Below are 15,965 nucleotides of genomic sequence, written 5' to 3' on the forward strand. Positions count from 1 at the left end.
TCAGTCCCCGATCCTCTGCAGGGACAGGCACCTCAACGTGTGTCTGGGGAGTGAACGTGCTGGGCAGTTCCCTTGTGCTTGAACCAGCGTTCCGTAAAGTCTTTTGCTCTAGTCTCTGCCCGGCCCTGGCCGCTGAGAGGTGCTCTCTGAAGTCACAAGTCAGGAGTGGGGTTCCGGTGCCTGGCCTCAGGCAGAGCCACCCGCTCCTGGGAGGACCTGGCACCCGGTGTAGCCTGGTCTGAGAAGATCGCGTCGCCCTGGCGGGGTCCCGGCTGGGGCTCCAGCCGGTTGTGGCCGCTTTGGTCTCAGTGGGCTTGGGTCGAGCTGGAGGGGCTGGCTGTGTCCAGGAGGCCGAGTGAGCTGCCTGCTAATGGGCCCCCCCCCCCCCCCCCCCGAGCTGCTCCCTGGGGGCTGGACAAGGCTGGGATTGTTCCCTGGCTCCCTTTTGTTTCACTCGCCGCCCAGGCCTGGCCCGCCTGCCACTCTCCCTCGCGGCAGCCTGGCTGGCGGAGCCTGGGACTCTGCCGGAGCGGCCCTGGGCCCGTGGACCCACAGGCTTGGGAGCGCCCCCTCCCCCCGAGCTCTGGGTAAGGACGCTCCCCTGAGGCTGTGACACCCGTTCTGGGGACCGGAGCTAAGGCGACTGCTCCCGCCCCTCCTCTGTCTCCACGCCTCCGGTACAAACTACTCCAGAGACCCTAGGCCCTCCCGCAAAGGGGGAAAGGGACTCAGGGGACATAGGCCCCGGCGTGTTCCGTGTTCGCTGCCACCCGTCCCCCCGGGGGAGGTGGGGAGGTGGGCGGCGTGCAGGATAGGCCACACCACCCCCATCCCACTCCTGGGGGCGCGGGGGTGCCCTCGGGGGCCTCACCTAAAAGCTCGGCCAGGGCACAGGGATCGGAGACCAGGCACCCGGCTCAGGGGCAGAGGGCCGGGCAGCAGTGGAGGCTGGGGGGGGGGGGGGGGCGGGGGCCCGGCTGGCGGCAGGAAGACGGGCGGGGCTGGGCCGTATTGTTGCAGGGAAGTTGGGGCCTGGGGAGGGAGGGTCTTACTCTCTCTCCCCCGGGGCGACTCCACCCGCCCGGCTGGCCCAGCCCCTCCACTGGTGCCAAGGAATGTGCCTGGGAGAGGCCGGCGGGGCGGCAGAGCCGCGGCCACCCGGAGGCGGCGCGCAGGTCTGGAGCCGAGGGGTACGGGGCTCAGGAGGGTCGGGGACCCCGGGGTACGAGCGTAGTGTTCAGAAGAGAGCCAGGCATCCCGGTTCCTCGCCCCTCCCGCGGCCATCTGGCCTCTCCAGGAACCTTCTCCGCCAGCGCGGAGTTTCCTCTGTTCAGCCAGGCTCTGCGGGCCGAGGGGCTTTCTGGTGGTGGCACGGGGGTGCCGGGGCCCTCCCTGCGCTGACCTCCACGAATCCGGGTTCTCCGGGGACAAAAAAACTGGGGGCTGGGGGCCTAGATCCAGGGTCTGGGGCCACTCACCGAGGCAGCCTTCCAAATGGGGAGGATCCTGCGCTCGCTCTGTCCTGGGCTGAGGCTGAGCAGCCCCTCTGGGGAACCGAGTGCTCCCGGCTGGGATGCAGAGTCGGGGAAGCGGGGCCGCCCCCCCTCCCCGGCCCGCGGGAAGCAGCTCAGTGGCCAGCTCCCACCCGCACGCGCGTAGGTGCCCACAGCCCACCCCGGGGCCCGGTGACCAGGCCCGGCCTGGATCTGGGTGAGAGGGGCCTGCGGATGCGGAGACCTGATCCCCCTCAACCCGCACTTTGTCTCCAGGTCAGCGTGAAGGTGCCGGGTCACCATGCTCAGTCTCAAGCTGCCCCAACTCCTTCGCATCCACCAGGTCCCTCGGGTGAGGGGCTTGACCCGTCGACTCCCCCTCCCCAGTGCCGACTGGGGCAGAGGCTCTACTCTTTGAGCCGCTGGGGAAGTCCTTCCTGCTGGCCGGCTCGTCCCTGCCGTCCCGCTGCTGAGGACCTGGCTGGCAACCCCTCCCGGAGCCCAGGACGCTCCTCCCTCCAGAATCCCCTCCTTCCTCAGGGCGCCCAGTCTGTGCCGCCCCCCCTCCCGCCCCCTCCTATCTGGTCCCCTCCACCGGCTCTACTGTTTCTCATCTGCTTTCTGGGTATCGGCCCGTGGTGAGATGGGGGACGGTCGGTTTGGCTTTGAGGCCTTTGCGACCTCCAGCCCATTCTCTTGAACGCTGCTTCCGAGAGCTCTCGGCGAGAGAAAGGGTCGGACACAATGACGCCCCTCTGTCCCACCCGCCGCCGCACAGGTGTTCTGGGAAGACGGCATCATGTCTGGGTACCGCCGCCCCAGCAGCTCCGCCCGGGACTGTGTCCTCAGCTCCTTCCAGATGACCAACGAGACGGTCAACATCTGGACTCATTTCCTGCCCACCTGGTGAGGGGTGGCCCGAGGGGGTGCGGGGCGGGCGGGCCGGCGGGCCGGGCGGCGGCCTGAGCACCTGCCCCGCAGGTACTTCCTGTGGCGCCTGCTGGCGCTGGCGGGGGGCCCGGGCTTCCGCGCGGAGCCCTACCACCGGCCGCTGCTCGTCTTCCTGCTGCCCGCCTGCCTGTACCCCTTCGCGTCGTGCTGCGCGCACACCTTCAGCTCCATGTCGCCGCGCGCGCGCCACATCTGCTACTTCCTGGACTACGGCGCGCTCAGCCTCTACAGCCTGGGTGAGCCCCGCGGGGCCGGGGTCGCTCCGGGGGCGGGGGCGGCGCTCCCGGGCGCGGCGGGGGGGGGCCCCCCCCTTCGGGCCTCAGCAGCTGCCCCGCCCCCCCCCCCCCCCCCCCCCCCCCCCCCCCCCCCCCCCCCCCCCCCCCCCCCCCCCCCCCCCCCCCCCCCCCCCCCCCCCCCCCCCCCCCCCCCCCCCCCCCCTCCCCCCCCCCCCCCCTCCTCCCCAGGCTGCGCCTTCCCCTACGCCGCCTACTCCATGCCGGCCTCCTGGCTGCACGGCCGCCTGCACCAGCTCTTTGTGCCCGCCGCCGCGCTCAATTCCTTCCTGTGCACAGGCCTCTCCTGCTACTCCCGGTGGGTTCTCGGCCGGTGCGGAAGGGGAAGGCGGAGGGACGGGACAGGGCACCCCGAACACACCGGGGGCGAGCGACGGGGTACCCGCGCCTCGGGGTGGCCGACGTGAGTAACAGAGCCTGTGCTTGCTGAGGATGCCACGGAGGGGGGCGGGGCGCACCCCTCGCCAGCGCCGCCCCCTCGAATTCTCGCTACCCCGCCAGAGGAGGCAGGCGTCCGTCCCCCCCACCCCCCCCCCCACAGGTGTGGCCGGTTCCAGAGGGGTCACGTGCCCTAACAGCACTGACATTCCATCCTGTCCCTCTGTGACCGCCACCCCCGCCCCCGCCCGGAGAAAGGATGGCGACCGCCTCTCCCTCCCGCCCCCCAGGTTCCCCGAGCTGGAAAGCCCGCGGCTCAGTAAGATCCTCCGCACGGCCGCCTTCGCCTACCCCTTCCTGTTCGACAACCTGCCTCTCTTCTACCGGGTAAGCGGGCCTGGGGCTCGGACCTCCCCGGAGCCCCTCCCAAAGGCCGTCCCCACCAGCTCCGCTCTCCCTTTGCCAGCTTGGCCTGTGCTGGGACCGGGGCCACAGCTGCGGGCGGGAGGCGCTGAGCTCCAGCCACACCTACCACCTGCTCTGCGCGCTGCTCACCGGCTTCCTTTTCGCCTCGCACCTGCCCGAGCGGCTGGCCCCCGGGCGCTTCGACTACATCGGTGAGAGGGGCGGCCGCCCCGGGAGGGGCGCGGGGACCGAGGGATCGAACCGAGGGGCGAGGGACGGAGGAGTGCTCCTGGAAGGGGCCCTGGTCCCGGCGCTCCCCTCCCCCTCAGGTGACCCCGGTAGCAAGGACACGAGGGGCCTCGTGCAGACCAGCTCGTTCACTGCTTCGTGAAGGTTTTCATATTCCCACTTTGGGGGAGCAGCAGGCCCGGAGGACGAGGTGACGGGTCCCAGGGTGAGTCCGGGCCGCCCCGGGAATGGGCCGTGTGCCCTGACCTGCTGCACCCTCCCCGCAGGCCACAGCCACCAGCTGTTCCACATCTGCGCGGTGCTGGGCACCCACTTCCAGCTGGAGGCGGTGCTGGCTGACATGGGGTCTCGCCGCGCCTGGCTAGCCGCGCAGGAGCCCCCCTTGGGCCTGGTGGGCACGCTGGCCACGCTGGGCCTGGCGGTGGCCGGGAACCTGCTCATCATTGCCGCCTTCACGACCTCCCTATTTCGGGCCCCCAGCACGTGCCCCCTGCTGCAGGGTGGCCCGCCGGAGGGGGGAACGAAGGCCAAACAGCAATGAGCCTGCCCTGGGGAAAGGCAGAGGCCAGGCCCCCCTCCCCTCCCCATGCCGGGGAGGAGCCCAGAAGGGGCACATCGGAGCCTGGGGCCAAGAGTGACTGAGGGGAGGGGGCACAGGAGAGGAGGGCAGGGGGCAGGGGGTGCTGGCCATGAGCAGGAGGGGTCAGTGACGGTGCTCTCAGGGGGCTGGGGCAAGTGCCGAGGGTCTGAGAAGGGCAGTGCAAGCGTCCGGGGCCGTAGCGCCCCGGCTGGAGGCTGGGAGGGGGAGGCGCTGGGCCCCGACACCTGGTCCCTTCCTGCCTGCGAGTCTCTGCTGAGCCCAGGGGGGGTCACTAACACGACTAACCTAGGCCTGCCTCGCGTGCTTGTTGCGCCGAGGCCCGCTGGCGCCCTCGCCTCCCAAACGGGCTGTTTGCCCACAGGGATGTGGTCTGTCGGTGCTGGTCACAGCCGTGTGCTCAAGGTGTCCAGGACCTTGGGTCTAAATTTGGGCGTCGTGGCTGGTGCAGGGGCTTGTGGGGGGAGGGGTGCTGGGCTCCAGGGGGGAATCCTAATAAGACTTTTAGGAAGCTGCTTTCGACGCTTCCAGATGAGGCGAGTACAGTACAAATAAATAAGTCAACAGCGGACTTTGGGAAGCACTTTCTGGGACCAAAGAGCTCATACCGCCCCTCTACTCCCGTCCCCGCCCGCACCTTCCCTTCCCTCCCCTCCCTCCACTCCCACGCCACGGAAGCCACGGACGTCCACGGGCGGACAGAGACTCGCAGCCCCACCGATTCCTCTTCTGGAGTTTATTTTGGAGCAGCGGGGATGCTGGGGGCCCCACACGTGCCGGGCAGGGAGGTCAGGGCGCCGGGAGGGGAGGGGTCCTGGGTGGGGAGCGGCAGACGGAGGAGGTGGGGGGGCGCCTGCTCTAGACCGTGCCGTAGAAGCTCCTGTAAGCGTCCTGGAAGCCGATGTGGTCAGCCAGCTCGTCACAGTCGGGGTTGAGCTCACATATTTCCCTCTTGGGCTCCAGGGGGTCCGGGTAGGGGGCTGGGGCACTGACGGCCCAAGAGAGTGGCATCAGCCTCCAAGAAACATGCCCACCCCCTCCGCCCACGGCCCTGGCAGACCCGGGTCCTGGCCTTCGCCCCCCACCCCAGCCCGGATCCACGGCCACGGCCACGGCCCAGCACTCACCCCAGCCCAGGGGCCAGGTAGCGCCGGAGCCTCCTCACCACCTCACTGCCCTCCTGCTTGGACACGAAGGCTGTGGAACAGAAAGGCAGAGGTCAGATGGCTCTGGGTCTGGGGGCACAGTGGGCAGCCCCGCAGGCACGGCCCCCCAGCAGGCCCTGCCACATACCTGCGCCTCGGCCTGCCTCTGCACGGCTGGGCTTTGCATCTGCAAAGGAGAGGGCCCAGTTCACCCCTGCTCACCCCCCCCCCCCCCCGGGCCTCCCCTCCTCTCCCTGCACTGGGACTGAGCCTGCAGGAGGTGGTTAGACCGGGAGGGCGGGAGGGCGGCGGGAGGGGAGGCGGGGGCAGAGGTGGGGGCACTCACCTGCCGGGCCAGCTGGGCAGAGGCAGAGCACAGCCAGGGCCAACAGGGCGAGGATCGTCAGGGGCCTCATGGCGTGGCTGTCAGTGGCCGCCCGGGCTGCTGCTGGACTTCAGCTGGCCTGCCTCTCCCGCCAGCACCATTTTATACCCTGGGCTGCGCCCTGGAGGCGAGGGTGGGTCAGGGGGAATCTGCCAGGGCTATTTGGGGGTCATCCGCCCCGGCTCTGTAGGCCAAACCCCAAAGGATGTTGTGGTTGGAGCTGAGCTGCCTGGCCAGGCCCCTGGAAGTGATGGAGGAGGGTGTGGGCCTCCAGCCTCTGGACAGGCTGGGCCCCTCCCCACGGGGGTCACCTCAAGTCCCCCAGCCTCAGTTTGAGCACCAGCTGGGTGGAGTAGGAGGGGCAGGAGGGGAGAAAGGGGGGCTCGAGGTCTAAAATAGACTCAAGTAGAGCTGGACTGTCGCTCTAAGACTGTGATTTCCACTGACGGCCTGTGGGCAGGAGCCAAACCCCAGGGAGGGAGGGGCCCAAGGCAGCGATGCCCTCGTTCACCCGGAGGCACCCTGCCCCGGCCAGACACCAGGGGGAGGCCTGGTGTGGGAGCTGCTCGGCTCTGCTCAGGCCTCGTGTGTCGGGACCGGAACCCAAAGCCAAGAGAGGTGGGCCGGGAGTGAGAGCAGGACAGCTCTTCTGTCTGGGGCGGTGGGGACCCTCTCCCCTGCGCCTCTGGCACATGGGGAGGCAGAGCCAGTGAGGAGCAGGGAGAGGGCCCCTCTGCCTGGCCGTACAGCCTCCCCAGTGTTAGCAACTGTGGGGACCTGTCTCCCAAGAGGCAGACATCCAGCCTGAAAAGGCCCATCCCGGCACACCTGGGAGCCAAGTTCTGCTCGGCCCAGCCTGGAGAGGAGGGAGGGTGTTCTCACGCCCGGCCCACCGCAGGTGGGGACCTGACCAGGCACTCCCCGCCCACCCCACTGCCCCGTGTTTGGATGCTGCGGCTCCACTGAGCTTAATTCAGGGCAGCAGGTGGCCAGCAAGGGCCACCCTGATGTCCGAGTGTTCCCAGTGCTCCCAGACAGACTGCACCTGGCCTCTCTGGGGTGAGGCCCTCTCTGGGGCCCTGCCTTGTACCCGTCCCCTCACCGCTGGCCAGAGGAAGCACCCATCCCACCCGTGGCCGAGCCCCTCCTGATGCCTGGCTGAGCCCTGGCCAGGGAAGGGGGCAGAGCACCAGCTACTTGGAGGGCCCACCCGCTGGCGCACATGCTCACCATGTGCACACCCCCGGGGGGAGGTGGGGGCGGCACAGAGCCTTTCTCACAATGAACCCAGACAGCAAAGAGGGGTGGAACCCAGGGGTCCAGCCTTCTGTGACAAGGTCTTCGCTGCCCTCCTGCACCTGATGGTCAGGTACGGCCTCCCCCCACCCCCACCCCAGCCAGGGCTCTGAGAGCCAAAAGGGGTCTTGGTCTGGGAGAGGCCCCGCAGAGGAAGCATCCTCACAGATTACAGTGTAGGAAGTGCAGGAAGTTTATTTACGGATGTGGGGAGAACATGGCACGGGTCCTCAGGCTGGCCAGCAAGGGGGCAATCAGTGGAGAATGAACACAGACTCCCCGAGCGGGGGGCGGGGCGGGGCGGGGGGAGGGGAGGGGCTCAGGAGCAGGCAGGGAACGACTCCTGGGATTGGAGCTGCCCAACCGTCCTAGTTACAAGAAAACAGGGAAGAATCTGAAGTGTGTGTGTGTGTGTGTGTGTGTGTGTTGGGGGGGAGCCCCCAAAGGAGGACAGACAAGCCTCATCCTCCAGCTAATTCCATCCCCACTCAGGGACTGGGCACCATGCCAGTGGTTCTCGGAGGCCAGGCCCTCGACCTCGACGGCCCTCTGCTCCTGGTCCGGCCGTCGCCTCCTCACTCCGGCTCCCCCAGCACAGCCACCAGCTCCTTCTGTTCTCTGTGCAGGGCCTGGCAGCGGTAGGAGGGAACAGACAGATGAGAAAATCCAAACCCTCTGCCTCCACTGTGCTGGACTCCGGGCCTATGTCCCCCAGGACAACACAGAGGGGGTCTTGGCTCATGTCACAGGCCCAGCAGGGGCCCCCCTATTCAGCAGGTGTTCACGGCAGGCTGGGCGCCATGGCCACTGACGCTGGGCCTCCCCAGAGCAGCGCCCATCTTGAATAAGGGTCCCCAAAGTGTCCCTGTGATCCTTTGACCTCCATCAGTGATTTCTAGTGGAGGAACTTTCTTGACCTGACTGTGCTAGTGGCTGGGCCCAGGCTGAGCTCAGGCAGGGACCAGCTTCACACACGCCTCGGGCCCGCAGCGGCACCGGGTGAGGTGGGTTATGAGCAGGGCCCAGAGAGAAGAGTGACTGGCGGCCTCGTGGTGACAGAGGGGGATGGTGGGGCAGCACCTTGCCTGAGGACTCAGCAGGGTGGCCCCAAAGTGCCCCTACACAGTGCCAGGCTGTGGGCCCTGGTCACGAGCACGCTGGGGCCTGCTTCCCCAGGGACCCCGGAGCCAAAGAGGGGGTGATGTCAAGAGGGAAAAGGCCAGCTTCTGGCCTTCGTCCTGCTACGGGCCCTCCAGGGCTCAGGGTCTTGGCAGCCAGGGATCTGGGGACCCGCTGCCCTCCGCCGCAGGAAGGCCCGCCCCAGGAGGGGAGCCATCGGGTGGGAGAGAGGACACAAGGTGGACACCTGGACAGCGGAAGGAGCCCAACGGTGTGGCCACCGCTCAAGCCCTGCTGGCAACCCTTGACCAGAGCCACCTCTCGAGCCGGTAAGAAAACCCATGTTGTCTCTACGGCCGTGCCCGCTCCCTGGATCCTCAGCCAGGTCACCCACTCACCCGCTTAGCCCCAGGGGACGTGGGCCACTCTCAAAGATTCCCTTCACCCTCAGAGAACACAGTTGTTGCACAGAGCATGTTTTATGTGTGCCGAAGGCTCTAGACGTCATCCTGAGGTACATGTTTTAAAGCTACTGGGGAGCAGTTGTGTGGGGAACCCCATGTCACCCCGACTAACACGAGGTCGTGGCCCCCTGGGCCGGGAGCCTGTGCCCGAGGGTAGGGCCGGGCACTCACCTGCCAGGCCTGCTGCCGGGCCTGGCCCCTCCGCTGGAGCTCCTGCACCTGCTGGCGCCCGGCCACCACGGCCTCCGCCAGCCGCCTGTTCTCCGCCTCCTGTTTGCGCACGTGCCGCTGCAAGGCGTCCCGCTGCTGCCGGAAGTAGGGCACCAGGGCACTGCGCAGGTCCGCCTCCGGGTTCCCGCTCGGGCGCCTGCGAGGCCACAGGGGGCACGGGGATGGGGCGAGTGGTGACCCTTTCCCCGGCACGCCACGCCCCCCACCCCGACACCCGGCCCCACGGCCGCCTCTGTCCCCAGAACCACGTGCGCCCACTCCCCAGACACGGGGCTGGAGGGTGGCATGGGCTGGGGCAGGATGACAGGAAAGGCCCCAGCAAGGGTTGGGTAACAGAGGAAGTTGAGGAAGACAGGCCTGGAGGCAAGAGTGGGGGGCGAGGCCTCTGAAGACCCCAAGTCGGGGGGGGGGGGGAGGGGGGGGGCGGGTCTGATGAGCAGCCGGGTGAAAGACACTGCAAGTTCCTCAAAAATGTCTTTTTCAGTTCTATAACGTCATTCTCTTAAGTATTCCGGTCACAAAGCATAAAAAAATTGGAAAGCACAAGAAAGGTGTTTTGTCGCTCTGGCCTAACGTGCTGTTCAGGCGGGGAGGGCGGGAGGAGGCAGGAGCTAAGGGCGCCTCCACCTTGCGCGGGACACCCCGGGAATGCGGCCCCAGGGGCAGGTCTCTTGGGTCCAGTTCACTGCTGATCTCGGGGCGTGTGGTGGGTACTCCCTAAACATTTAAGTGGACGAGCGAATAAAACCCGGATGCCCGGGGCCAGCCGGCCGGAAGATCGCCAATCTGCCCTTCCGCCTCCCGCCGGCTATGTGCCCCGCGGGCCAGAGGGGTCCCGAAACGAGTCCCCCCAGGAAGGCTTTCGTCAGCCCGCCCGCGCCTGCATTGGGGCTCCCCTTCCCGGAGGGCACCACACGGGTGGCTGCGCCCCGAGTCTCAGGTGTGTGAGCTCTTGGCGGAAGCCCCGTCGGGATGCTGGGGGGCGGCCTCTTCCCGCGTGAGCCTCGCGGACCACCTTCTCACCAGGCCGGCTCCTCCTGGTCCTTGCGGTCTTCCACGATCTTGTCCAAGGCATTCAAGATGGCTTCCAGGTTCCCCTCTGCTTTGATTTCGGAGATTTCCTCCTGAAGAGAGAGCAGCAAAGGGCTGTAAGGACACCACACAAGCCCACAGTGAAAGTACAGGACTCAGTAACATTCTGGCGAATTCCTGTTCTGTGCCTTTGTACCCACACGCCCTCTTCTCTCCAGGGGACTTTAGTAACGAAGAACAGAAAGTGTAAGATGGAAAACATCTGAAAAGAGCCTGCCCATCACCCTGGGTGCCGCAGCCCCAGGCCCAGAGCACCCCGTGCCGGTGGCACAGATGCGTCTGGGTGCTTCCGGGCCCCCCTGGCGCGTGCCGGCAGGGAGACAGAGCCCTCAAGAGGGATCACGGTCACTGAAAGACCTGAATGCAGCGGCCTCTCTTGGGCTCCCTGTCGTATGCGGTTCCACTGAATTCAACGCTTTGTTAAGTGCCCTGTCCGTGCCAGGCCCTGCACCAGGTGCCGGAGGTACGAAGACGAGACCACCCAGCGGACAGTCATGATGCAGGAGGACAAGAGCAGGGGTGTCGAGGTGCCCGTCCTTGGGAAGGAAGGGACGGCGGCCACCGTGGCCTGACCACTGGGGACCGGCAGGGGCTGAGCGTACGGCCCCTGCCTGCAGGACCCGAACCAGCACTGCCTGCCGGGCTCCCTGCCACTCACCCGGACAGACGTCTGCAACTGGGTGATAAACTTGTCGTAGACTCGTTGCGTCATCTCAGGCTGCAGCTGGGAGAGGCGCTTGTAACAGTCGGTGAATCTCTGGTAGCTGGTGGGAAGGAGAGCCAGCCCTCAGCAGCTGCCGGGGCGCCCCCCCGCCCCACCCCCCCCGCCTCCCACGGCAGGGCTCTGGGCCAGGTCAGCCTCACCGCGCTGGTTAAAGGCGGTGGGTGCAAAGCGTCTCGCCTGCACCTCCGGTCACTGCAGACGGCTCAGCCCCACCTGACCACTCACTGCCTCTCCGCAGAGCCGCAGGGGAGCCCAGGGGTTACCCTCAAGGGTGGGTCACGATGGTCCAGCCACTCAAACCACCGGGGTGGAGGGCTCGCTAAGGCTCAGCGCCAGCCGCCTCCCCGGTTTCCAACCAGCTCCCAGGTGACACTGCTGCTGGTGTGGGTAGGGGTCCCGGAGAAACTCTGGTCGCTCCAGGCCCCTTGCTGGGCTGGATTAGGACAGGACATGTGGCCTCTGGGAGAGTTTTCCTGCCTCCTCAAAGGAGCCACAGAGGAAGGAACTGATGCCCTTTCTGGAGGACGTGACCGTATCCAGATGATGCGTCCGGCTCCCGGCCACCGCAGGGGTCTCTGGCCTGAGGGCAGAGTTTATACCCTAAGGAGGCAGAACGGAAGGAGGGAAAGAACTGGGGTCTCTGAGGACATCGTCAAGCTGCCGAAGACGCCAAGCTAGAGGCCGCGCCTCTCGGGGCTGCTCGCTAGTGAAGTGATGGATGCCTCTTGTTGTTCCAGCCATTTCTAATCAGGTCTCCGGCAGCGGCGGCCGAGAGCATCTCGCTGCTACAGCCCTTATAGCTGGAAAGACCGGGGTACCCGGGACACTTCTGATGGCTGGCCGTCTTGCACAAAGACATGCCAGTAAGTTAAAGAAGTCTCTTGCCTTTTCTCTCCCCACTCCTTGCTTGCTTGTCTCTCTCTACCTTCCCCCTCAGGCCCTTCCCCTTCTGCCTATGTCCATGCTGGCCACCCACGGGCTACTGGCCACTGGGCGGGAGGGAGGCCACACGGCCCTCCTGGAGCTTCTGGCAGGGAGATGGCAGCAATCGCAGACACTCATGAGAACGTGGTGATGACCACTGTGGAGGGCACTTAGAAGGAAAAGGGCCACGGGCTTCAGAGTGTCACGGGGATCGCCATTAAGCTGGGGGCGGGTGGGGTGGGGGTTCAGTGACAGCCTGTCTGATGAAGCAGCGTTCAAATGACCTGCTGGAAGTGTCCAAGGCAGCGAGCGCTCAACCACACAGAAGCCCACGTCTGTGCTCGGCTGTGGGTCCGGATGTTCCTCAGCTGTGTGGCCAGGCTGGGATCGGGTCCCTGGAAGCCCGTGCGCAGCCCGCCCCCGCCCCCGCCACTGGGACTCACTGCTGGCCCTCGGCCGCCCCACCCCCCCATTCCTGCCCCTGAACAGGGGCTGTGAAACAGGTGACAAGGGAGAGCACACAGAGGCTTGCGAGGGACAGCCGTTACATCTTCAGGAGACACAGCCAGCACGGAACACTGAATTATATAATCTGGCAGTAAGTTATGTTAAAAACAAGGTACTAACTATTCAAAACACACGGCTTCCTAATCCTTCCAGCACATTTTCCTTGCGCGAGGCTGTTGGCGGCGTCCCCGTGGAAGCACTCTGTGCCGGTGCCCAACCACCCATCTTTCCGCAGCTCTAGTGAGTATTTACGCCTCGGAAGCTGGCAAACACAGTCAGCCGGGGCTTTGTTTTCGGAGGGCCGGCTGCAAGCCTCTGCCGCCCGGCCCCTCTGCAGGAGGGACAGTCTCTCCCTGCTGGAGGGTACACATCGGACACTGGTGCAGCTGGGGGCAAGGAATGGACGACCGGCACCCTTTGCCCTCGGCGGAGCCCTGGGCATCCTGTGGTGCTGCCGGCCCCCCTCGCCACGCAGTCTGTGGCTCATGAGGGACGTGGAGGGACGCAGGACGCCTGGCCAAGCTGTCGTGCTGGAACTGAACCGGGTAATTGTGGCTTGAAACGGGCGCGGCCTGGACACTGGAGATCCTGCTCCTCCTGCCAGCAGCCCGCTGGACGGCAGAGGGTCTGAGCTGAGCCAGACCCCCTCTCCTGGGGGAGCCTCCAGTGCCGCCGGGGAGGCTTTCCCGAGGCCCCGCTGGGCTCAGAGCTCAGCGAGAGCAAAGCACATTCGCACACATCCCTGGACACGGAGCGCAGGCGGCCACACTGGAGGCCAGCGTCAGGGGACAGGAGGACAGGGATCCTTGCTTTGTATTTTTCCAGCTTGACTGTAGAAGTTGAAGGCCGCGGCACGAAGGGCCTGGCTCACGTGTGCAGTGAAACGATGGCCGCCAGAAGTGCACTAAACATCCATCATCGTCTGGTAGAGACACAAAGTTTTCCCCTCGTGCTGAGGACGCTCCGACCCCCTCCCCACAGAGCAGCGTGAACCGTGGGCACCACGTGGTACACCTTGGGGTACTCCCTCGTCCTCCAGCCGGACCCTCGGGCCTGTGTCCCCCTTCATCCAACCCCTCCCCGCCGCCAGGAGCTCTTTTCTTGAGAGCAGGTGCGGGCCTGGGAATGGTGTGAATGCCCTTGTGAATTTCTGGGAAAAATACTCTCAGGGAGAAGCAGGAAAAGTGATGCATTTCCATGTGGCCCCCTACCGCAAAGTCAAGTTTTGTCTTGTCAGGTAAACTAATATCCCTGTGGGTGGGGACGCCATCTGCAACATCACTGGGATCTCCAGGCTGTCCAGAGCTGTGACCACCCTGCAGACCAGGGGCTGGGGCTGAGGGGAGGCCTGCCCCACCGCTCCCAGCCATCTCTCCACCCTGGACCCCAGGCTACTGGGCCCGGGCTACTTGGGCGGAGGAGTACTCCCTCGTGAGCTTCCCCGGTGGCCTCTCTGCCAAGCCCCCCTTTGCCCTCTGCTGGAGTGGTCTCCCGGCCTTGGCCTTCCAAGGGGACACAAGGGGCCACCCAGCTATGGGCTGGGCACTGCACACTGGTTCTGAGGACTCCCGGCCTGTCCTTTTGTCTGGGTCCAAATCCTGCCTCTACCACTCATCTGATGAGTGATCTCTGACAAGTTCTTCACCTTTATAAGCCTCAGTTGCTGCCTCTCTCAAATGGGAATAATAACTATATGTACCGCGCCTAGCACATTGAAAAGCTCCATGTTAGCCACAGTTATTATTTTTTTAATTAAAAAAAAAAAGTTTATTTATTTTTGAGAGAAAGAGAGAGGGTGCGCACGAGCAGGGGAGGGGCAGAAAGAGAGGGAGACACAGAATCCAAAACAGGCTCCAGGTTCTGAGCTGTCAGCACAGAGCCCGACGCGGGGCTCGAACTCACGAACCACGAGATCATGACCTGAGCCGAAGTCGTATATGTGCTGCCGAAGCGAGCACCGACCTGAGCCGAAGTCGGATGCTCAATCGACTGAGCCACCCGGGCACCCCTAGCCACAGTTGTTACTATTAATTTCAAAAGAACGGCCCCCACTTCCCCCTCAGAAGTGTCCAACAGTAAGTTGGCTTCCCGAGTCAAGACGTCTCCTCCCCCACAGAAGGCAGGCGCTTGGCAAATGCATCCTGGTGGCAACCCTGTGGCAGAACAACACACTGGCCCCACTACAGAGAAAAGGCTAAACTGTGCCCTCCCAAAGGGTTACTTTTGTTATCAATGGAAGTTTCTTCTTCAAAACAAACATGACTATATTAACTGGTTTTAATCTATTTTTTCTCTTATACTTAAAAAAATTTTTTTAAGCTTTTTTTTCCATTTATTTATTTTTGATAGAGAGAGACAGAGCACAAGTGGGGGAGGGGCAGAGAGAGAAGGAGACGCAGAATCCGAAGCAGGATCCAGGCTCTGAGCTGTCGGCACAGAGCCCAACGCGGGGCTCAAACCCACAAACCGTGAGATCATGACCTGAGCCGAAGTCAGACACTTAGCCGACTGAGCCACCCAGGTGCCCTTAAGTTAATTTTTAAGTAATCTCTATGCCCAACGTGGGTCTTGACCTTACAACCCGAGACCAACAGTTGCTCGTTCCACTGACTGAGCCGGCTGGGCACCCCTCTCTCTTAAATTCTTACTCTGCAACATCTGAGGCACCTTCACTGGTTTTGAAATGCTTCACGGAAAAAGCATTGCACTTACTGCACTAAAAACTCACTGCAGATTGAGTTATCACATAAGTTTAACTTTTAAAAACAATTGACTGCAAAATATTTAAGCCCAGCGTCCAGCCCTCCGTGGTGTGTTAACCTGCCCGCCAGCGCCTGTTCGCGGAGTGGCCAGCAGAGGGCGCTCTGTCCCAGCCCCGCCCCCCCCCCACCCCCGCCCTCCGGAGCGCGCGATACGGAGGGAGTGCCCACCCCCTCGCCCAGGTGCTTCTCTGCGTGCTTCTGCACCGCCCTGTCCTTGGTCCCCGGGCTGCCACCCGAGAAAAGCTTCCTGGTGACAGCACCGGTCCATGATTGGTGATAACTGCGGCAGAAAATTATCCTGTAAAAATTAATCTTAAGGCTGCCGCTGGCTCAGTCGGGGGAGCATGCTTCATCTCGACCCTTCATCTCCAGGTGAGTTCGAGGCCCACCTTGGGTGTAAAGATGACTGTAAAAAAATCTTAAAAAAAAAAAAAATCCTAATTTTAATTAGGTCTTTAGGTTTTTAGGCCCCTTGGGCTAACCTAACTTTTTATTACTTGGATTCTTTGGCAACTGCTAGAAGCTTAATAGTGAGAATCTGAAATTGGGATACTTTTTCTGAAAAAGACTTTTTTTTCCAATATGATTTTTACTTGTTTATTTTAGACAGAGCATGCACAGAGGGAGAGAGGGAGAGGGGTGGGAAGGGGGGGCGAGACAGAGAGAGAGAGAGAGAGAGAGAGAGAGAGAGAGAGAGAGAGAGAGAATCTTAAGCAGAATCCACACTCAGTGGGGAGCCCAACCTGGGGTTCCATCCCATGACCCTGAGATCATGACCTGAGTTGAAATCAAGAGCCAGATGCTCAACCCACCAAGTCACCCAGGTGTCCCTGAAAAAGACTTCTGATCTGGGGCGCCTGGGTGGCTCAGTCGGTTGAGCGTCCGACTTCAGCCAGGTCATGATCTCGCGGTCTGTGAGTTCGAGCCCCGCGTCAGGCTCTGGGCTGAT

At 64.1% G+C, this 15,965-nt stretch overlaps 3 protein-coding genes and 2 long non-coding RNA genes across 11 annotated transcripts in view; 2 read left to right on the forward strand and 3 right to left on the reverse strand.

Annotated features, from left to right (window-relative positions):
* Positions 1 to 355: 355 nt before the first annotated feature.
* Positions 356 to 5,062, forward strand: PAQR6 (progestin and adipoQ receptor family member 6). Of its 6 annotated transcripts, none has more exons than XM_058702312.1 (8): positions 485 to 587; positions 1,770 to 1,845; positions 2,272 to 2,399; positions 2,475 to 2,680; positions 2,909 to 3,035; positions 3,406 to 3,502; positions 3,582 to 3,732; positions 4,036 to 4,992. In XM_058702312.1, the coding sequence occupies exons 2-8, from the start codon at positions 1,795 to 1,797 to the stop codon at positions 4,308 to 4,310; spliced, it is 1,035 nt and encodes a 344-aa protein (XP_058558295.1). In that variant the 5' UTR covers positions 485 to 587; positions 1,770 to 1,794; the 3' UTR covers positions 4,311 to 4,992. The 6 variants fall into 6 exon arrangements, with proteins under 6 accessions (XP_058558293.1, XP_058558298.1, XP_058558295.1 ...); XM_058702311.1 differs by lacking the exon at positions 485 to 587 and adding an exon at positions 1,054 to 1,175; XM_058702314.1 differs by lacking the exon at positions 1,770 to 1,845 and having other exon boundaries at positions 486 to 587.
* Positions 5,063 to 5,088: 26 nt separating this feature from the next.
* On the reverse strand, positions 5,089 to 5,995 carry BGLAP (bone gamma-carboxyglutamate protein). The gene is made up of 4 exons (XM_058702316.1): positions 5,859 to 5,995; positions 5,661 to 5,699; positions 5,495 to 5,564; positions 5,089 to 5,355 (listed from the first exon to the last, which is right to left on the reverse strand). The coding sequence occupies exons 1-4, from the start codon at positions 5,926 to 5,928 to the stop codon at positions 5,226 to 5,228; spliced, it is 309 nt and encodes a 102-aa protein (XP_058558299.1). The 5' UTR covers positions 5,929 to 5,995; the 3' UTR covers positions 5,089 to 5,225.
* A 1,367-nt stretch (positions 5,996 to 7,362) lies between these two features.
* The window catches only part of SLC25A44 (solute carrier family 25 member 44), a 32,425-nt gene continuing 23,822 nt past the window's right edge, over positions 7,363 to 15,965 (reverse strand). For both annotated transcript variants that reach the window (XM_058702307.1, XM_058702309.1), the window contains 4 exons: positions 10,758 to 10,863; positions 10,031 to 10,131; positions 8,948 to 9,143; positions 7,363 to 7,822 (listed from right to left, as the gene is read on the reverse strand). In XM_058702307.1, coding sequence (XP_058558290.1) covers positions 7,769 to 7,822; positions 8,948 to 9,143; positions 10,031 to 10,131; positions 10,758 to 10,863 — 457 coding nt within the window. In that variant the 3' untranslated portion in view covers positions 7,363 to 7,768. The remainder of the gene's footprint in view (positions 7,823 to 8,947; positions 9,144 to 10,030; positions 10,132 to 10,757; positions 10,864 to 15,965) is intronic.
* On the forward strand, positions 7,822 to 11,722 carry LOC131496569 (uncharacterized). Its single transcript, XR_009254552.1, has 2 exons — positions 7,822 to 8,641; positions 9,492 to 11,722. It is a non-coding gene; the product is annotated as an uncharacterized LOC131496569 (long non-coding RNA).
* LOC131496570 (uncharacterized) lies at positions 11,315 to 15,102 on the reverse strand. The gene is made up of 3 exons (XR_009254553.1): positions 14,217 to 15,102; positions 12,375 to 14,174; positions 11,315 to 11,423 (listed from the first exon to the last, which is right to left on the reverse strand). It is a non-coding gene; the product is annotated as an uncharacterized LOC131496570 (long non-coding RNA).

Source organism: Neofelis nebulosa, chromosome 15, assembly GCF_028018385.1.
Source record: "Neofelis nebulosa isolate mNeoNeb1 chromosome 15, mNeoNeb1.pri, whole genome shotgun sequence".
Lineage (NCBI taxonomy): Eukaryota > Metazoa > Chordata > Mammalia > Carnivora > Felidae > Neofelis > Neofelis nebulosa.

Excerpts from the sequence above, each read along its gene's own strand:
- PAQR6 (XM_058702310.1), top strand. The coding sequence starts at position 371 with ATGGGCCCCCCCCCCCCCCCCCCCGAGCTGCTCCCTGGGGGCTGGACA. Across the intron at positions 2,400-2,474 it reads ACTCATTTCCTGCCCACCTG|GTACTTCCTGTGGCGCCTGC; the intron begins GTGAGGGGTGGC and ends CCTGCCCCGCAG. Across the intron at positions 3,036-3,581 it reads GGCCTCTCCTGCTACTCCCG|CTTGGCCTGTGCTGGGACCG; the intron begins GTGGGTTCTCGG and ends TCCCTTTGCCAG.
- BGLAP (XM_058702316.1), bottom strand. The coding sequence starts at position 5,928 with ATGAGGCCCCTGACGATCCTCGCCCTGTTGGCCCTGGCTGTGCTCTGC. Across the intron at positions 5,565-5,660 it reads AGAGGCAGGCCGAGGCGCAG|CCTTCGTGTCCAAGCAGGAG; the intron begins GTATGTGGCAGG and ends TCTGTTCCACAG. Across the intron at positions 5,356-5,494 it reads TACCTGGCCCCTGGGCTGGG|TGCCCCAGCCCCCTACCCGG; the intron begins GTGAGTGCTGGG and ends TTGGGCCGTCAG.